Here is a 21466-nt window from a genome sequence, read left to right as displayed (position 1 = left end):
TAAGTAGCTAGAGCTCACAGTGCATGTGAAAAGAAATGTCTGCAAATGCAATGTTCCCTTCAAATTGTGAAGCATTATGTGGTCACCTCATTTAATGATTAATTATTTACTACTTGCTTATGTGGATTAATACCATTTATTTCATTTGAGTCAGCTGGAAAAGAAACACAAATACAATGTTTTAAATTTGCCGTTCGGGAGGCATTTGAAAATATGTCAAACTCTGCTATCTTATTGGACTTTAAAATTAGACACAAAGTCTAAGGATTGATATTTCTGAAGATGGAGCTTCTTTTTCAATTATCATTCAGTCCTCTGCAAAAGTGATTTACACATACTGTATACAATTTACCTGGTTTCTGGTTTCTTTATTTTGAAGAAAAATTGTCCTTTATTAGGAATTGAGTTTAGCAGAGATTATATAATTCTAACAGTTTCTATAGTCTGTCTTAATGGGGTTTTGATTATGCTTAGCCAGATAGCTCACAGAGTAACCTTGTTGGGATCCCTTAACTTGCAGTCTCCGCAAGCCTGCTCAAGCCCACAGAGCAATAATGAGTGCAAGGAGGGATGTGGAAGAGCAGGTCAGACCTTTTTTGTGGTGGTCTGTTTAACTTTTGGGGGGAAAAATAGCAGCATTAGTTTGTAAATGATTTTATTTATTAGTATCTTTTGGTAGTAATGTGTGTCAGCATTGAGTTCTTTTGCAGGCAGATTCCCTCTGAATCCCCAATAGCTCCTTGGATTACATTACACTGTATTGTTTGTCTGGTTTTTTGGCTGACTTCAACTGATGTCTCTGCATTTTCTCATACAAGGCTATGAAAAATCTCGAAGCTTAAACAACATAGCTGGCTTGACAGGCAATTCTCTGCGACTGTCTCCAGTAACATCACCCTACAGCTCACCTTGTCCTCTAAGGCGCTCTCGGTCTCCCATCCCTTCCATCTTGTAAACGAGATGGCATCAATCGGCTACATAGTGTTAAATCAAATACTGTTTACCACATACCGGAAATAAGTGTAGCATTAACCATAGGCTCCACAAATACTGTCTAACTCGTGCATGATACAACTGTTAATAGTAAGAAAAGCCACCTGAGTAGCTGAAGATTTTGGTTTTTCTCTTGACTTTTAAAGATTACTTAAGTAGCACTTCTCCTTTTATCTGCTATATTGTCCTACTTTCCTGTGGCAATAAAAGGACAGTTAGTGGATGCTGTTGTTAAGTATATTCAATAAATAAGCATATTTTCAGGGAGATTTACTTAAAATAATGTGCTTCCAACTAATTATCAGTCACTCCATTGAACCTCCATTTCTTGTGACTCTAATCCATTCTGAAGATGTCTGCTTTGAAGGGTCTGCTCATTTGCATGGACCATGCTGTCTCCATCACCTGACAAGCAGTGTTGCTGATTGTGGAGACCACAGAGGGCTCTGGATGTGTGTTCTCACATTGTTACCATTCTGCTGAAATGAAAGCACTGATAAACTGGTCTGCATGTGGGATTGTTTTTCTTTGTTTAACCTTTTTCTTTATTTTTTAACTATCTACTTGTTTATAAATGGCTTTATTTTGTGATTAACTTATTTCGGTACTGGACTGCTGTATCAGAGTTCTGAATGTCTCCGGTTGTTTGCACACAGATAACTGCAAAGAGGTTGTCATTACTGGTTACACGCAAGCAGAAGCCAGATCTCTTTCTTAATGGCTTGGGGAAGGCACAAAACATGCAAGAAAGGTAAACGCCATCCAGACTTGCAATTTTAAGCTAGCAAGTGCTGCTTGGTACTGTAGTAATTTCTCTGCTCCAGGGTTCTTCAACATTTTCAGAGGCTGAGTACCAAGTAAAATTGAAACAGTTGTTGGGGGCTTTTTTGTACCATTGTAAGAGGGTAGTGGTTCTCAAGACAGGTTTTTGACCAGCCTTATACCTCTGGCTCATGACCTTCAAAAATTTCTTCAATGTTTTTTGAGCTTTGTCCTATTTGTTGTTTGTCTGTCTGTTTTGCAACCTGTCTCCTGTATTCTCCATCTGTCTTCATAAAGCATAAAGATACTGTTAAAATGGCCCCCTCTTTTAAGTTTAACTAAGAGCATTTTTTCTCCTTTTCTTTTTTTTCATATGGACGATACATATGTGTATAGATAGAAATATATCTATTTTTCAAGTGCAAGTTAGTATCGTCTAGTCTAACTCATGTGTGCACTCTGAAGATTTTTCAAGTGGGATTTAGTAGCAGCTTTACAGCACTGACCGGTTGCCTATTGCATCAGTCTTCCTCCTAGCAACCAGCATTCATTACAATTTTGAAACTGTATCTCCTCTAGTGTCTTTTTCATTCAATATTAACCTCTGTTTATGCAACAGGACAAATGCAATGGCATATTTGAGGTTCTGGGCTGGTGAGGAAAAATTACCCTAAACCATAGAGTTTTAGAACTACATGGGGAAGACCATAATGACTGAAGTCTTAAGAGATCATTGAAATTGTTGAATAATACCTTATTGTCATGTTTTATTTTTTGTTAGGAAAAGAAATATTGTTGACCATGTAACATGTTCTTCTGTATATAGCCTAGCCCAATAGCATGACCTGCATGTCAGAATTCTTGTACAATAATGTATTTATCAAAGTATACATTTTTGATATTTAGAGATGTACACTGATTTACTTTTGGTAAAATATTGTCAATAGAGAGATAATTGCAAACAGCTTTTAGCAAATTAATTAATACAATATTTGGTGCTGCTGTTATATTAACTACAGTGTTGTACAGAATTTATCATGGATTTTTGACTGCTGAAAAAGGGACAGTGGAATTTAGCCATACCAAGGACTTTACTGGAAAGAGACTGCTGCTGCTGAATGGGCCCTGATAAACAACTCACACCTTGAGGAGGTCACTGAGACTTTACGTGCGAAGTAGAGCTTGTTAAAGAAGATTAAAGACTGCTCATAATTATTGCTGCCAGAGGAAGGGGTGACTAGTCACTGTTGATGAGTCAGCTGTAAATATAAAATGTGTATGCATGGAATATCAGTTTTTATCTATATCAAGGAAAGCTGAATTCATGTCATCATTGCTAAGGCTCCATGCAAAGACCCACACCCCTGTGTTTATTCTTCCTGGTTCCTGCAGTAAGTTGTGCTGTGGATCATACAAAGACACACACTTAATAATGATAGTGATGTAGTCTACATCTGTCTTGACTTCTGTCATACTAATGGCATATTTTGCAAAGGTCACAAATTTGAACAGAGTAGGTTTGCCTAAGTCCTTGCTTTCTCAGTTTGCCATGACCTAAATTGTTATGAATTCTAGTGTACATGCCAAGTCTTAAGTTTACTTTTCACTTTGATAACAAAAATGTGACTGCAGATAAACATCACTGACTTTGTTCACAGCACACAGTCTTCTTTCATTGTTACCTCAAACTATAAGTATTATCAGAAATAAAATTCTGGCAGCAAGACTATTTTGGGTTTTTTTAATTCAAAGTGTTGCAAACTCAGCATCAATAAGTATAAAAGTTGTATTAAAATTATATCCTACAAATGTATATTTTACATAAAATATATATTCTTTGATAAGTTACTTTCTGTGATTCTTGTGGTAAATGGATCTGGTCTATTCTATGTTTATGAGACATTGCAGTGTTACGATGTGATAATTATGTTCTCTCCATCCTATTCAGTGGGAAGTTCTCCAGAATCTGTTTTGTCACCCTGGTGTCCCAATTGTAGGGACCTGTCCCAGTTGTGAAACTCTGTATTGTGGAACTTCTGTGAACATGTCAAGGTGCATGCACAATCCTGGTGGAAACCAGTGGAAATGTAATACCTGAATTGGAGAATAAAAGGCAAAAGACCTGGGGAGGAGCTTGGAACATATCTTCTGAAGTGGCTCATGCGCTTTCTTTAGCTTTATTGGTCCCCTGTCTGCTACTGGCCATCCCAGTTCTCAAACCAGCTTTCTGGGGTGCATGAGGAGCGGATTCAAAAACTAGCATGAGCTGGCTTCTGAAACAATTTAAAATCTATCATGTTAATGACGCTACACCTCGTGCGGAAGTTGCAATTGGGTTAGATGTTTTAAGTCTAATGGGAGTTTTATTGCACCCTGGTGTGAAGTCAACCTAAAAAAAGGGGTGAAATATGGTTGCTTAAAAATTCTAATCTAATACTGCTAGGTAGCTAGTACAACTGTACATAGGATCAGAGAGGCTGTAATGCAGTATTTTGGCAAATGTGCTGAAATGTAAGAAAGATGCCAGAAAACAGGATGAAGAGGTGTTCAAGTATTGGAAAATGAGTTATAGTGATACATCAGGAAAGCTCACTGTGCCCGAAGGGTTAAAAGTTCTGTGTCCTTTTGAGCAGTACCCACAGGAAGAAGAGGTGTGGTGATTAGCCAGGACAAGGCTCACAGCCCACTCCAGTCACACAGGTGTGATGTCTCCCCAAGACATCCAGAGAGAGGTGTCTGGTTTTCCTCAGTGCTACACAGGGATGGTGATGAGCCCCATACGAGGTGGTGCATTGTGTTTGCCAAGACTGTAGAAAACACTGATGGCCAGATGGTGTCTGACATCTACTGTCTCTGAATGATAAGGAGCCTGGATGGACCTCCACCAACGCAGGACTTTTCAGCCCCAAATATCCTGGTTGCAGCTCTTTATTTTTCCCCTAGAGAACCAAGCCCACATTTAAATGCTTTCTTTTAAAACACACTTGGAGGACAAGCCAATGGCGAGTCTGGTAACTTATTCATATGTCTTGGAACTACAACCCAACTCTGACTGTTCTAAGAGGATGAGTTGTCTTAACTACCAACCCTCAAAGACTAGCCCCCTCCTCTTCCTCCTCTGCTTCTGGGCCCAAGAAGGGGTGAAAGTGCATTTTCATGAGAGGTGCTCCACCAAGGTTTAAATTTCTCAGGCTGAGGAAGGCTTTGAACCTAAACCTCACTCTTCAGGGTAATGCAGTTCATATGTCTCAAATACAATGTGAAGGATGTGCTACACATTCTCATTCACTTCCTCTTTTGGCCCTCCTTTAAAGAAAAGTAGATGCAATGATCTTTTGTAAAGGTGGCCCTCACAATGAGATGTGCATACACAGAGCATCTCTGTCCAAACTCCAAGAGGCCTTTGGCTCTGCAGAAGCAAAATTGCACCTGGAGAAAGGACTTTTGGTTCAAGCAGGATGATGCTGTGTGGGTATTCTGGGTATTAGATACCTACCAAGGAGTGGTTGTGGGCATTTCTGTGCTTGATTTAGGAGTCCAAAAACTTATTTAATCCTTGTATAAGTAAGACTTAAGGTTAGAAGTCAAAACTAGAAAATAGGCAGTGAATTTATAAGTAATACATCCGTTAAGACAATTTACCAAGGGGTGTTGCTCATTCATCTTTTAAAATTGTAAAATCAAGATGTTAAAAATTGGCATCCTTTTGAAAGATAAACTAGTGCAACAGCAGGGTTTGTGCAGAGATCAAAATCTGTGAGGTAATGTGGAGATGAGCAGATTATGGGACCTTTGGACTTTGAATGCAGTTATTGTTCCTATGAGGCCTCATTCAGCACTAAGTAAACATTGCTGTTCCAGTGAATTTTGAGACACTGCATTATGAGTATTATAGGTGTGTACTGTAAACTGGTTCCAGAACTGCTAAGAAGCATGCAGCTAATGATAATTAATATAATCCTCTGTGTCAGGGGGCTTTTTCATGTGTGAAACAATTATTGTTACTAAAAGTTCTCTTACAAAAGATCTGGATTAAAATAAAGCTGTTAAAAGAGAAGGAAATTTAAGGAAACCTTTGTTCAGATGGGTTACTGAAAGCTATAGGAAGGGAGCAATCTGACATGAGCAAATTTGCCAGCATATTTAATGTGAAATATGAATTTTAGAAGTCATGAATAAATTAACTAATTGAAAGAGGAGAGCATTTTATCATCAGAAAAAATCATGACGAAGTCAGATAAAGGAAATTGGAATGGAAAACTGCCACTAAAAAGAGAAAATTAATATATTAATATGTTGTATTACAAGCAGTGGCTTGAACAATTGCATAATAGAGCCTTTGAATACTAATTGAGAAAAAATTGCAAAAAAAAGAGAAGGGTTTCTATAAAGTTAAAGTTATCAGAAATATTAATATTTTTATAATACATTATTTTCCCCTTGGAAAGACTTGTTATTTATTTGATTTCCAAGCACACAAGTTATTTTAAAAATTGTGGGGTTTGAAGTTGGGAGTTGGCTCAGGAGCAAACACTGAGCTGTTAGCGTTGGGTGTTGGGTACCTAGATGATGTGCCATTGTGAACATTTTCCTCCTACTTTACTGAATATCCCTGGGACACGTTGAAATTGCAGAGGTGTCTGAGCAACCCCCTCCCCAAAACCCAGCCTTCTGTCACTTGTATGTTTTTTCTTACGAACATGTTGATGAACAGCTGACAGATTTCAGATTCCTACTTTCACAGCTTCACATTCACAGATGGCAGTATTCTAGCATGTTTAAAAAAAAGAAGTTGGAGGTGGACACTTCTTGAAAATTTGGCACCAAAATGTTTTGCATTTCATTTAACATCTCCTGTATTATTTGCAGGAGGAAGACTGGAGATCAGTTTAAACCAGGGCCGCAGCTAGGCTATTCTGAAACTTTTAGCATGTGTTTCTTTTATATTCTACATCTGGTTAGAGCATTGCTGCATTTTGCTGTCTTACGAAGCTCTTGGTTTTCTCCTCAAATGGAACTTGGACATAAGATACTACAGCAAGTCAGAGAGCACTATTTTGAGTTGGAATTGGAACAGGCTGCCCAGGGAAGTCATGTAATCACCATCCCTGGAGATATTTAAAAGGCATGTAGATGTGGCACTTTGGGATACAGTTTAGCAGTGAACATGGCAGTGCTGGGTTAGTGGTTGGACTCCAAGGCCTTAGAGGTCTTTTCCAACCTCAACAACTCTGTGATTCTAAGACTTCTGTAGGACTGTAAACATGAATTCTATTATGAAGAAAAAGACACACGCTGGGAAATACTGAGGCTGTGATAGATGGCTGTAACCTATCTTTGTTTTGTAGAATGGTATGGGCACCTTTTCTTTAAAATACAGAAAGCAGATGATTTTGTGTTGGCCTCCTCAGAACAGCATTATACTTGCATGAGATAATGAACTACCAAAAGAAGAAACTGGAAGTTTTTCCCCTTGACCTTAAGACAGTTTATTTGCAAAAGTAGCAAGATCAGACTTCTTAAAGAAGCTTGGCCTTTGCAGTGAAACAATGCAAAACTCTATCAATTTGAATAATAGTTAACCATAGCGACATTATCCTATTAGGCTGATACTAAATATAGAATGGATTTTCTGTTCCTTACGGGGATTTCCTTGCTTTGTGACTAAATGCAGCATCAAGGTTTTACAAAAATCTTATTTTCTTCATGCCTGTGAATGTTGTTGGTACAATGAAGTTTGACGCTCTGAAAGTCTTAAAACGATGCCATTGTTTAAAGGCAATTTTTGCATTTTGCTAGCATGAAAAATCAGGTTTCCTCTGAACTAGAACACTGGAAAGAGGGGTAGAAGGAGCACTGAAAGACATGGTTTTCTTGAACTCTTACAAAATCTGCCGCATGAAACTGTGACCTGACAGAAATAAAACACACAGCTTTTGCTATGTCAGTGTCTCGACATTGATTGTAACTCTTCCAGTTCTGAAACCCTTCTTCTTAATTTTGTTTCAAAATCATAGCAACAAAATTTATTTAATTACTGCTGTTTATAACTTGTACTTAACCCTTGACAGTTATCCTTTAAATCTGTGAATAATGGAGCAATTGTAAAGCTTAAGAGCATGAGGACTGTGCTCAGAGAAAAACTTAATAGTTGCATCTGTAATTATTGAAGAGTTTCCTCAGTGCAGAACATTATCTGAACAAGTTCCTAGTGTCAAATGACCTCACTGACATCAGTTGCGAAACTTACCTTGACTTACTTAAGCAAGACTAGGTCTTGGGAAGCAACTGGCTTATATCATGGGCATTTCCAGGATATTTATCACCTACATCATAGAATCATAGAATTGTTTATGTTGGAAAAGGCCTTTAAATCTTGAGTCCAACTGTTAACACTGCAAGTCCAAGTCCAGCACTAGACCATGGCCTTAAGAACCACATCTACACATCTTTTAAAACTGCAGGGTGTTTGGCAGCACCTCTGCTGTGTGCATGTTGGTGCATACTCTTAGCAAGCTGCTTCGGTTTTTCCAGAGCTAAAGAAGATGGATTGTTCATGTCTAGAAACTGATGTTACTGATATCTTAGATACCTCTTTCAGTATGGGTCAAATTGATCTCTGTGAGTGCCTGTTGACAGAAAAAGTATCCAGATCTGTCTCCCTCCTGGCATAGGGGCAGAGGTTCAGTACAGAAGCAACACGGCCCCGCTCCAGTGACCCTCCGGTGTTTTACTCAGTCTTGCAGATGTAGGGTGCCAAGGCTGTTTCATGGACATTTCCCACCCACTGCCTCAGAAATACTTTATTTTAGTTTTCTTGCAAGTGCAAGAAGCACTTGCGTTCTTCTCAGAAGAGGAAGGAAGTGTGCAATTGGAGCCTGCCTGGGAGGTGGCTCATGATTAGGTGTATGTGGGATGGACATGTCCCCACACTGACTCCTGAGCTTGCTTCTCTTTTTTTGTTTTTGCAAGAAATACATCTCTGGCTGAAACAATCCTGTTATGTGAGCTCCAGGCATACTTCAGAAACACTTCTTGGAAAAGCTTTAAGCAGAGCTCATGTTTACCTGTTTGCTTTTCCCCCCCTTCTGCAGTCTACTGAACCCACTGTGCAGATTATTCCCTTGTTTTCTTTGCATGTGCCTTCACTGCTGTCTGTCTTCTGCAACTTTCCTAGCTTCAACTCTGCCCATCCTGTATTCAGGATGTATCCACATGCCTCCTTTGCCTGTCTCCTCGTTACAGTGCAGCTGCAGCCTGCATGAGAGCTGCTGGGAAGACAAAAGGTAAGTGAATTTGTACCTTAATCACAAGGGTAGAGGAGTGCAGAACTGAGTCTCCTTTTGAAGCTGACTAAAACTTGATGGAGATGTTGCCTTTTGCAGTTGGGTCCAGCTCATCTTGGAATGAATTTGCAGTTCTTTGCAGCAACTTTTGTGTAGCCAACACTGTTGGGAACATTAAATTTTGGAAACACAAAATGCTGTCTAAAAAGCAGCACAGCTGTCAATCAAGAGCAATTTGCAACTGGAATATGGCCAGTGGCTGGGCCACTTCAGAGGGACATGCCAAAAAACTAGATAGAGATGATTGCTTAGAAACCAAATTCAGAAATTAGATTTTCCAACCGTATATTCACTGAACTATTCATTTCCCAATCAATATAATAGTACTGAGCAGAATGATTGGAGTGATGAATATATCATAATCTGTCAAAAATTATGACTAATATTGACATGATTCTTTCTGCCCTTTTTTAAGGCTTACTGTAATACTGAATTTCCTTCAGATCAAATATAAATATAATGAAAACAGATGCATTAGCTAAATTAAAGTAGGCATTAAACGTCTCTCAAAGATAAATATAAGAATTTACTTTAAGGGAAGTTTTTATATTCTAGTCCTAGACAAAAGCTCTGCATTAAGTTTTTTCGTAGTCCTCAGTACCCTTCAAATAGGACATAATTTCTAGACTTCTATTGTCCCTATTACTGGGAGGCCTGTTTCACTTATCTGTATTTGAATCTTAGGCAGTAACAGGTAATTTTTTTGTTCAATCGTTCCTACATTGCCTGCATCTATTTAAAAATACTAGACAAACTGTGTTATACACTTACCCAAGTTTTCAGGTAAGGTGTTTTGTGCCAACTGCCAGGGCAGGCAAGCATATGCTTAGCAATAGAGATGCTCCAGGTTAACCGTCTGTAGTTCACGACAGGTCCTTAGGGAAATTTGTGGGCCAGGCTTTGCCTCAGTGGGGCTGTTGCTACCATGTCTAAGCTAAAGGAAGGGAGTTGGAACTGCAGCTGTCTGATTCTCCGTAAAAGTTTCAGCACACAATGCTGAGAGGTGCAAGCATCGGTCTATAGCCAGCACTGGGATTTAATTCCTTGCCTCCCAAAAAGGCCCAGCCCAGCCCACTGAGCAGTGTGGTTGTCCTCTGCAGGGCACAGCTCTGGTGTTACACCTGCACTGTCAGCAGCATTGCCAACACCTTTCCGGATTCTGGATCTGATTTCATCCCTGCAGCCAGCTGGCCACCTTGGTTGGGACCCAGCAGCTCTCCAATTCCTGACAGAAGTTTTAGCGAGTCTTGTGCTGCCTGCCCAAGAACCAGTGTTATGTGACAGCCACCGTGCTGCTGCAGCATATGTCTGTGTCCCCTTCTCCTGAGGATTTCATGAGAGTGTTTTCTCCTGTGTAGTGGACTTTGCTTATAGAGCTGCTGGCAGGGAAGCAGAGCTGTGCAACCTGTGCTGAACATGTCGCAGCCCTCTCCCAGTTCCCCTTTGCCCCTGTGGCTTCACAGAGTAGTCTCATAATCACAAAAATATTTGAATAATGCCACATCTTGGTGTTTAACAGTATCACGTACTGTGTTTAAAGCAAGGTGGTGGGAGGAAAGGAGATCTCCAAATCTCTCTGCAGGAGTATGCCTTTGGGAGCTCAGCTGGTAGGTGATTTTATTGCCCATTGAGTAGGTGGGTGGATTTGGACTGTCATCATGCAGGTTCAGGTGGGCCTGAGAACAGATGTGCACTGGATGGTCCCTGCTCCACACATTGGCCTGCCTGCACCAAGATCCAGGGGATCTGTTGGATATGGACTATGCTGTGAGGGCTTGAGACAGTATATCCCAAATCAGTCTCAGTGGCCAGATCCTGCTGGTCCACATTTGCTGGGGCTCAGGATGTGGACTGGAGTGAGCTGTGCTGCACTCCCTGTGCAGCTGCAGAGGGGCAGGTCAGTGGGGAAGAGCTGTTCCAGGGCCTGGGCACAAGGATGGGGCAGCCCAGTGGGGTACAGCATCACCACCCACTGCATGGCCCCTCCTGCTCACAGCCAGAGACATCAGCCCCTTTGCCACAAAGTTCTACCTTGCTCCTCCCTCAGTCCCCTTGTTTTCTCTTTTAGGGCTTGATTGGGCTGCTACACACTAAGGGAAAGCACAGAGCATCCCCCGGGATGGATGCACAAAGAAACATATGTTCCTTGGGTGCCTTAGTTATGGGGAGATCCCCCTTTCCTGGGCATCACTTCAGCCACCAGCTTCTCTCCTTCCTACCTCATCTTGTACCGCATACATCCTCAGCAGCTGAAAAATGAGAAACCACTCTGCATTTCTGGTCCTAATGAGATTTTCTTCCTTCCTTGATGCTCTGTGTAGTGCATTGTCACCATGAAGGCAATGCCAAATATGTTTGTCACCACAACCAGCCCAAAACAGTGTGGTCAATGTTTGCTAGATGGCTACATGGGCTCGGTGAGGACTCTAGACTCTTAGAGACGCAGCTGTTATTATTCATTTTGTGTAAGGGATTATACTGTTTTTGACTGGGATTGTATTTATTTTCTTAATAGCAGCTGAGGTAGGATATGTTTTTGGATTTGCAAACAAAAGAGTGTTGACGGCACACCCATGTTTTAGCTATTGCTAAACAGTGCTTACACAAGGTCAAGGCCATTTCTGGTTCTCAGACTACCCCACCAGTGAGCAGGCTCAGTGTGCACAAGAAGTTGGAAGGGGCCACAGCTGGGACAGCTGACCCCAACTGGCTAAAGGCACGTCCAATAATACTATATGACATTATATTCGGCAGCAAAAGCTTGTGAGGGAGGAAGGTTGCCAGGGCTGCTGTTACATCGAGTCTGTCTGGGCATCAGTTGGCTGGTGATGAGCAATATTTTTAGTGACTTCTTTTTCTTGGCTTTGTTTTTCTATTTTGTTGGTGGTTATTTTAATTATTAAACTGTCTTTATCTCAAACCATGAGTTTTTCCAATTCCCATACACTCCCAGAACCTGCTTATTGTTGTGTTTAAGGTGATAACTGGGCTTGTTTGTTTTGCTTGGATGTTTTTACTTCCAATTAGTCTTAATTATCAAACTTAGCTTCTACATAGGAAATTAATTTTTTTCCTTTTCTTGCAACACTATTTTCTCTTTCAAGACAAACTCGAGGCAGTTTGAAGGAGACATCAAAAGCACAGCAGCTGACATTGAAATGCAGGTGCTGGCTCACAGTTTCACAGCTGCATATGATCTTTAGCCTTATCAGGATTACAAGGCCACCAGTGTTTCTGCATAACTTCAATCAGGTCACAATACTAAGATAATACCAGTGATCATCTCCTCCTCTCAAAGGATTCAAACAAAAAATAGAGGAGAAATTCTGTGCTTTCATTGGCATTGTGGATCTCTGTAATGGGTTTCATGGACAACAGATATTGTCAAACATTCAAGGAAGAATCCCAGGAGCTTTTAAAAGGTGCTTTGTGTATAAGATACTCTGCAGGGGGAAGCTGGGACTTGGTTAAATGGTACTTTCAGCCTTGAAAAAAGCCTTTCCTTGTACCCACATCAAACATATCTACAGTGAAGAAGCACCTGGTCTTTTTGGTCACAAGTGACTTGGGAGGGTGACTGATAACCCTCTGACATTGCCACACACTGAGCTGCAGGTGAGAAGGCTGCAGAGGGCCTTTGAGTGCTGAGGCACTGCCAGGGTTCAGCAGTTCCAAAGACCACTAATTCCTCAGTCATGATGCACTAGCATGCAAAAACCCCCAAACCTGTCCCCTCAGTCTCCCCCCAAAAGAGAGAATTTTATCTTTCTCATCAGATAATGCTGCAAGTAGTGCTTGTGAGTGTGACTGCAGTGAACAATACATATGTAGGTGGACTGTATGTTTCAGAGCTTAGCACTGAGTTTTTAGAACTATCTGGGCTATCGTGTTGTGCCAAGGGTTTCCATCACATAACACACAGCTGCCTGGAAAGCATGAGGAACCACAACTCTACCTGGCAGCTGGAATTAGAGTGCTCAGTGCACCAAGCCAGCAAAGCTGTGGCAGGAGACCTCTCCCTCCAGGGAAAGGCATTTAGTGGTCAGGACATGCTCTCTCAACATGTTGGCTCTCAAGCAGCGTCCACACAGACTCCTTTCCCTTAGTGTACAAGCACTTTACAACCTGCCACCAGCTTTAATTCAGTAAAACTCGTTCTGCATTTGGAAGCCCTTCTCTGTGGACCTGGATTACAAATCTATTTATCAGCACTCTTTTTTTTTTCTGGAGAAAAAAGAACAAGAATGAAGAAAAGTTATGCTTGCAAAGCAGTATTCTGTGGCTCTGGAACACTGTTTAATATAATGGTTGTCCAAAAATGATGTTAACAGGGAAATTCCAGAAAAAATAAGGAAGAAAAATTCATATGGTTTAATGGACGTCCATTAGTCCACTTCCTTAGTTTTTGTCTCCTTAGTCTTTCATCAGAAAGATTCCTATTTACTGTTTATAAACAACCAAACTACAGTAATAACAAAAGTAACCTTTTCAATAGTCAACCCAAATGACTGATACTGTATTTTTGTCCTCTGGACCACACTGAGTTAATTTTTTCCCATCTAAGTAAAAACTAGAAAAATAATTCTGTTTTAGTTTCTTTTAATATTTAACACTATCAAAATATTACTTTCTCTTGTGGAGTACAGAAACTGCTATAGAACTGGAGACATACAGATTTCCCCAGAACTAATTTTTAACTTCTAGCATGTGGAGAAGCAATAACATAATGCATTACTGGGCAGTAGTAAAGAGATTATGGCAAGAGCTGTGTTGTGTGGTTCCTGTTCAGAGTTAAGGGTTCTTAACTTTTTGGATTTTCCCCCTTGTGTATCAAACAGCAATTGTAAGGTGCTATTAACATAAACTAGTTTTAACAAGTTATAATGGCAATCTGAAAGTAGTAGGTTACCTAAAACGTCTTTGTTGAACTTCCATTTCAACAGAGTTATGTTCAGATTCCATATGTGTTAGTCTTTTGCATTGAGCCTGTGTTCAGCTGTCCTTAATACACATTTGCTGACTCTGCTTAACTTCTGGATAAGCTGCTTCTGATATGGTAGCCTTGACTCCTTGGTTGGGACACATGCACCATTCAGAAGAGGAGCAGCACAGTGCCCAATACATCAGTCCTGTTTAACTGTGCAGAGGTGAACATGCTCCAGCTTGTCACACCGACCCTGTGCACAGGATGAATCTGAGCAGACAGTGAGTGCTGCAGAGACATGAGCTCTTCTGCTGCAAATCTGTGATACACACAAACATGTTCACAAAAAAAACCCAGTAGTCATTAAAATATTCAACCAACCCCAAATGATATAAAGGCTGTTCAAACACTCCTAATTGACATGAATACAGAATGTCTCGTATGTTCTATTGACATCATAGCCAATCCTTTCTTTAGGGAAGATGTTTCTTCCTGCCATATAGGATTGGGAGCACAGTTTCAAACTCAGGAATTGATATTTGCTAATGAAAGTGGTATGAGAACCATGACAGCACACTGTGCTTGCCCAGTGCACAGTGACTGGATGTACCTACTGTACAGTAGGGATGAAAGATGAGGAGGGTACTTGACAGAGCAGAACGAAAAGCCAAATCAGCCATATGGGGTTGTTCCCGTGGAACAATATCAACAAACCTGCCTATATATTCTGGGGTCAAGAGAGAAAAAGGTAAACCCCACCCCTCCACCTATGAAAAAGATCAGAAAGATTTTCTGTTGACCTTACCGTAGTGTTTCAAGAGCAGGCATCTTTGAAGTGTGAATATCTGTGCAGAGCAGGAAAAAACAGCAAAGATGCAAGAGAAAAATAACATGCTGAGTCTCAAAATTTTACTGCAATCCACTAATCCAAAGTCTGTCCCTGAGAAGATTATTGTCCTAGAAATGTAACTGTGAAAGGAAATCTAGATTATCTGCCCAACACTGAAAGTGAAAAACAGTACAAGAGTAAATGACAACCTAATAATTCAGGACTAAAAATTTATCTTGAAAGATTAACCTTTCTTAATGCTTTTGAGGATATAACAAATACAGAAAATGATTTCCTGGAATGGATCTGGGGAAAAAATTATATATATATATATATAATATATATATATATAAAAATGTATTAAAATATGGGAATGAAAACTTAGGCATATGTTCTGGACCTAATTATTTTTCTTCTCTTCTTGTAGGGTTGCCCCTGCTCCAGAAATGTTCATATTGATAGCATTTGGGAAAACTATCTAACATAAGAAAACAGATGTGAATATGGCTTAGTATGAGTGTGGAGTCCGTGGGGTCTGCAAGTGATCTATGTTTCATTGTTATGACCCGCCCTGCCAAGCAGGAGTAAATTTTGTTTCATTAATAAATCCCTTGGAATGAATTAAAGTAAATCGAAACTAGATGATCACTCTTTACATATATATATATATATTTATATATATATGGTTTATTTTAGAACAATTTGGTTGCAAAGCAAAACAGGTATGTAGCCATTTGGGTTGTAATATAGCAATGTAAAAGCATAAAGATATCACCCAAGAAAATGTATAAGGGAAGAGAGAGAGAAAGAAAGACAAAAAAAGGACCCAAGGAAATGTGTAACAGAAAAGAGAGAAAAAGAAAAGAATATAAGTTTTTTAGTCACCATTCAGGGATCTCCGGCTAACTTGGCTGTTGTCTGTCGCTGATGTTTTGGTCAATGTGTTTTTTGCAAAGTTATTTAGACTTGGGGAGAGGAGGGGCACTTTGGAGGCGCCCCTTTTAAAAGGGAGGCATTAGTGATGGGTGTCTATGTAAAGGGCCCCTTTTGACGCTTATAGGAGATAAGCATCACAGGCCCAGAGAATCACTGCTGATCTTCTGTAGATAAGCATCACGAACCTAGAGAAGCATCACACACCCAAAGAGTTGCTCCGGAGCCCAAAAAGTTAACAGTTTGTGGGCTATAGGCTCCTCCCCTTAACCTTTAACTTTACTCTTCTGGCAGGAAGTTTGCATATAGCTATAATAACAATGTTTTAAGGCAATTAAAAAAGTCCGGTTCCTCACAGTCATCCATGATTAATTAGAATAATCACATCCCTTGCTAGACTAGCATTTCTGTAATAAAAATTACTATGTGGGAATTCAAAGTTTGTTTTTCTACTGTCACATGCATCCACAACTTTGCATTTTGCTTTAAAGGCCAGTGCAGTAAATATTCACTGTCCTAAACCTTGCTTGTTCTTATTGTGATGATTAAAATAGTGCACTGAATTCATATCATAGTCTGCACAATCATGGGTTTCACTCAAGTTAAACGGAGATGCCAGTAAGATTCAATGACAGAAGTGTTTGTTTAAAGCCAATATAAAAGATGGTTATGGGCATGACTAATAAATTCATTAAAAATAAGTGGTGACTCGTAAAATATTTGAAAGCATGTGTTCAGATCTAGAAAGGAGTTTCTGCCAGTTTAAAAAAATATATCTAAACAAGGAGTATTTTCTTTCCACCAGATTAAACAAACTGATGCTTACTTTGCTCCAGGCAGCAAGCTTTTGCCTTTTCTGTACCACCAACACGGGCTATTTCACTTGTCTTGTCTTGTACTTTGGCATATGTGACAAACCTTTAGACATTCCATAATGCCATAGTTCATCTGAGGTCAATCTAAAATATCTCTGGTTCCCCTCTGAAAATTTTCAATCCTGAATGACCCTCACCCAGCCTTTTAAAATGCATTTTTTTCTGTAAGCATTTAGGAATGTTTCACCATTCTGTTCCTAGAAAAGAAATCAAAGAAATTCCACTACTGAGAACTCTGCCTCTCAGTAATGCAAGGGGCTGAGAACATGCCTAAGGTAGCATTTAATAGGGATGCTGATTGCTTCAATTTCCTTCTTCCAAGCCTCATCCTTAGCTGTACTCACTTTTTGTCTGAGTTCTGGCACAGTTTTCATAAGACAGTACAGAGTCTTGTGCTGGTCCTTGTTTGCTGCACTTGAAATACAGGAGTCTGTGACCACTGAGATCCTTTCGGGCTTCCCACTCACACCTGTCTGGAAGTGCAGGAGTCAGTCCTACCTTTTGGAAACGACAAGGCTTTGGTCATTTTGTGGTAATAGAGCTCTCCTAGGAAGTGTCTCATATTTTTAATATGATCAGCAAAGACCTTCATTATGTGTATGTTCAAGTACCCACGCAGTACATTCCCAGAGGATGCTGATCTGCAATTTTCCTCACAGTGTTGTAAAAGTTGCCCAGTTCTCCATGAAGAGCTTAGACTTTATCTGCAGAGCACATGTTGGTGTTAAAGGGTCTATCTGGCACTCACAAGATCTAATAAAATCAGTCAGCATCCATTGATTAGCCTGTTCAGGGGACTGGCATAATGCAAGTACATTTTAGAGCCTCTCACTGTCACTTCTTCTGTCATCCTCATTGTCTTCTGCTGTCATAAAACTTCAGGTTCTGAACTCTTGCTTGGATTTTAATCACAAATCCACTGAAAGACTTTGCCTAGTAATTACTCTTAATGCTGGCAATCTGGGCAGGAAGATCAACCTCAAGACACTCAGTTCTTTATTTACAGTCTTTGGCATTGTTCCTCACCTGGGCAACACTAGTGAAGGCACCAGCAATTCTGATCTTGTAACCTCTACATATTTCCACTATGGATTTTTTTCTTTTGTTCCCAGCAGTCCTGACCCCATGTTTTTCATCAGTTTTTCACAGCCGATCTAGAAGCTGTATGCTTCATCCTTGTTCTTAAAGTTTTGGCATGTATATCATTTAACTCTCTCTGACTTGAGGCAAACTGTTTCTGAGATTGAATGTGTAAGTGCTTTTCACCATGCATGTTTCTGCCAGAAATGCTTGGTCTTGATTGTAGACCATCAAAATGAATCTCAGGGCTAATGTCCAAAATCTTCATTCTTAAAAGTGATCCCTTCCTAGCAGAATAGGTAGGTACACTTGAATGCATGCACTTACGAAAGATCCATTGACTTCAGATGTGCTTAAACCTTGTCTTTAAATGCCTTAGTAAGACACCTTTATGATCAAAATCCAGACCTTAAGATAATGCCCTTCGAGCAGGTTAAGATCTTGTAAGATATTTCTGTGAGATATTGCTTAAAAATTGTTTCCTTTCCTAAATCTTCAATAAGGTGATTCAGCTCCTTCTGATCATTCACAAAAATCTGCTGGAAATGTTTAATCAGTTCAGGAAAATTCTGGCAGCGTCAAACTGAATGTCCCTTTCAAGGGCATGTGTCACTTCTGCTTACTAATAATCAAACAGCAGGAAAGAAACCCCAAACAAACAAGCATAAATTAACCTGAAGATAGCAGCATTAAATGTTTAATGACTCTGAAGACTGGACACCTTTGGGTTATTCATTGGCATAATTGTATGTACGGTTTTGCCCAATAAGATTTTTCCTAGGGAAATCTCATACCTTTATCCACTGTTTATGAAACCCATTGCCCTGGGGCGTTGTTTCATACCCCTTTCTGGTCTCACCTTCAGCTCAGTGTATGAAAGGACTTGCGTACTTACCTGACTTGCCTGCTCCACCATCAGAACTTACATCCAACACTTAGAGCCTTCAAAACACTGCTTAGTGGTGCCTAAAGACAAAAGGAGTCTAATTTTCCAGCACCACCAGCAGTAAATCCACGCAGCTTTCTGCACAGATGCTTTGGGTATGCTAGCTGCTTTCCTTGTCTTGGGTAGATCAGCAGCCAGGAGGTTGCAGCCCTTCCCCAGTTTTGCAATGATGGCTTCATGTGCTCAGATTTGTGGATGGAGGTACTGTTGTCAGATCTTGAGGACAGTAAGATGTCTTTGGGCACATGGAAGTGGGTCACCCGTTTCCTTGAGCCCCCATCCCCTCATCCTTCCCTGAGCTTTCTTGCCCCCAGATTATGCTCTCTAAAGCAGGTCCTTGCAACCTCTCTATATTTTGATCTTAAGCTCTTGATAGGGGTATATCATAGAGAAAAGCTGATAAAGTAATATTTCAGCAACCACATTAATCAAATATTTATAAACTAAAATATAATTCCTTAGAATATTGTAGAGCTATTTCACACAAATGGAACACTGGTAAATTTTTAAAACTCTCACATCGCTCTGAACTACAAATTTAATAGGAACACCTGAGTGACAGCTGGCTTTCATGAACAGAAATATAGCTCAGAGAAAAGAAGTGATCAGCAGGCTGGCCTATTTTGGGGAATGGCTGGCTGGGTGGCTGGCACAAGGGATTCACAGGCATGGAAAGCATGTAACTTGCAGACAGTTATAAGGGAAAGTCTCAGGGCATCAGGCTTGCTGCTGTGATCACTGATCCATCCCTTTCCTTATAAACATTTTTACAGCAGCTAAAAGCTGTGCTTTCTTCACCTTGTTCAGAGTGCACTTCTGCATTAAACCCTGTTAGTGGAATGCAGCCTCTTAAAATTTACTCCTTATCCAATATTTATCAAGTATCTGTTGCCTAAGACCTGCTTTTCTGTATGCCCCTTCACAGTCCTCTGTGGTATATGTATTATTATCTTACTGATAGTATTTTTTACTTCTTTCTTCCCTTCTTAGTTTGACTTCCTTTCTGTTCATGATGCCTTGCCCCAGATGAGATTTTGGTTCAGGTTATGGAGACCTGAGGAGGACTTGGTCATGGTAGGTATCTGTCCTGGAGGAAGATACAACCCAGCTGCCCGTTGGTGGGCTCACCTGCACAGGAAGCAATCAGACTGTTGGGGTGCAAACTGCTGTCCTCTCTTTGGTTTCTGGGGCTTGCAGGACACTTTGCAACACCTAGGGATATTCTGCAGAGGTGGCAACACAGCTCTTTAAAAAGAGAGATGTGGTCTGATACACAGGAAGCCTGCAAGTCAGAGTGCTTGAGTTGTCTTCCCAGGTTTGCTTCTGACTTGCTGGGAGGTGGCAGGCTCAGCCTGTTCCCCAGTTCGTACAGCTTCATTAGTATTGTAATATGTGCTGATGTCTTTAATAAAGTGAGTTTTATGAATGTCAGAGTGATGATTATTGGCTCAGACTTATTCTTCTGAAATGCTTACTCACATGAAAGATTTTCTTTTCATAGGCTTGAAAGATATTTTGGGTAGATTGTTCCTTTCAAGTAAAGCATCTCACATTTGCCATGGTTGGATGCGAAGTTGTTCAGCAGTATCATCGCATTACTAGCTTGCCATTCATGTTCTCAACTTCAAAAGGGATGCTTTGATGTTCTTTATGGACTTCTTCCAGCTGGTGTATAGCTCATAGTGTCTGTGCTTCTGTAGCAAATCATAACTTGACTTGTGGGATTTTTAGTATTTTACTGACTGCCTGAGAAACTATACTGAGGGTTGCCTTTTGAACAACATACACGAGCTGGATATCAAGATGACAGTCATAAATGGAATATTTACATCGGTAATCCTTAAAAGAGCTAACCACTTCTAAAATACACACTTTGCTATAGCTTCTTAGATTTCTGCAAAGGGAAATGACCGTATGTGGCATCTGACTTGCTTCTGGCTTCATTTTCCCATTTCTCAGCCTCCCAAAGTGGCTGGTTGAAACCCCAGTGATCAGCATGCAGATCTAACCTTAATGGTCCTGCTGGCTCTGCATGCCCTGTGGCACAATCATTTTCCTCACCATGTAGTAACTGGATTGTTAAAACTCCTCTCCATGGGAAGGGACCCAAGGAGGTTTAGGAACCATTTTTCACGGTGAGAAAGCCTTATGCAGTCTAGTAGTTGCCGTGTCCCCATCAAATGGTGCACTGCTGTCTGAAAGAGGGGTGCAGGCAATATCCTAACAAAGCCCGGCATCTCTCCTGGGGTTGTGTATGGAGTGATCAGATTTGGGACACTGTGTCATTACTGCAGGATCCCTCACCTGGGGATTTGCTCCAGTATCTCATGGTGTTGGTTAACCTAAGGCTAAACTCTAACATGAGCTGCGCATGGTTGACTCACTGCTCCACCAGTCCCGCACTGCAGCCAGGCAGAGGGTACCACTGCCACAGCTCAGCGTACAGATGAGGTTAGGTCTTAGGACTTGTAGCTAATTGCTAGACTTAAATCTTTTTTTTGAACATGTGCCCAGAATATCTACAAAATGTACTTACGTGCTGGGATCAAGACCAAAGCTGGTGACTGCCCCGTGACAACTGGTGCTTTATTATGGAGGTGAGGCTTGTCTGTACTGGCCATGGCCCTTTCTTCGTAGCTGAGCCAAGACTGTGAAACTAATTGTGCAGAAACTAAGGACCATCACTAAGCTGAGCTTCACATACTCTGATGGTAAAAGCCATTGCTTTGACTGGCTCAAATACAAATATTTTAAAAGAAAACATGCATCAGACCAAAC

General features: G+C 40.5%; 1 protein-coding gene across 11 annotated transcripts in view; it reads left to right on the top strand.

The window, feature by feature from the left end:
• The window catches only part of KCNC2 (potassium voltage-gated channel subfamily C member 2), a 269296-nt gene that overhangs the window by 104502 nt on the left and 143328 nt on the right, over positions 1-21466 (top strand). For 5 of the 11 annotated variants that reach the window (XM_027679730.1, XM_027679727.1, XM_027679726.1 and 2 more), the window contains exon 5: positions 819-3899. The exons of 1 other annotated variant lie outside the window; for it this stretch is intronic. In XM_027679730.1, the coding sequence (XP_027535531.1) occupies positions 819-955 (137 nt within the window). In that variant the 3' untranslated portion in view covers positions 956-3899. Of the gene's footprint in view, positions 1-818; positions 3900-21466 lie in introns of those variants that run through there. 5 more of the 11 variants (XM_027679732.1, XM_027679736.1, XM_027679731.1 and 2 more) reach the window with 3 other exon arrangements.

This window comes from Neopelma chrysocephalum, unplaced genomic scaffold (genome assembly GCF_003984885.1).
Source record: "Neopelma chrysocephalum unplaced genomic scaffold, ASM398488v2 Primary Assembly neopelma1_59, whole genome shotgun sequence".
NCBI classification, from domain to species: domain Eukaryota; kingdom Metazoa; phylum Chordata; class Aves; order Passeriformes; family Pipridae; genus Neopelma; species Neopelma chrysocephalum.
The sequence above is the reverse complement of the archived record's forward strand: the minus strand, read 5'-3'. Positions and strand labels throughout refer to the sequence as shown.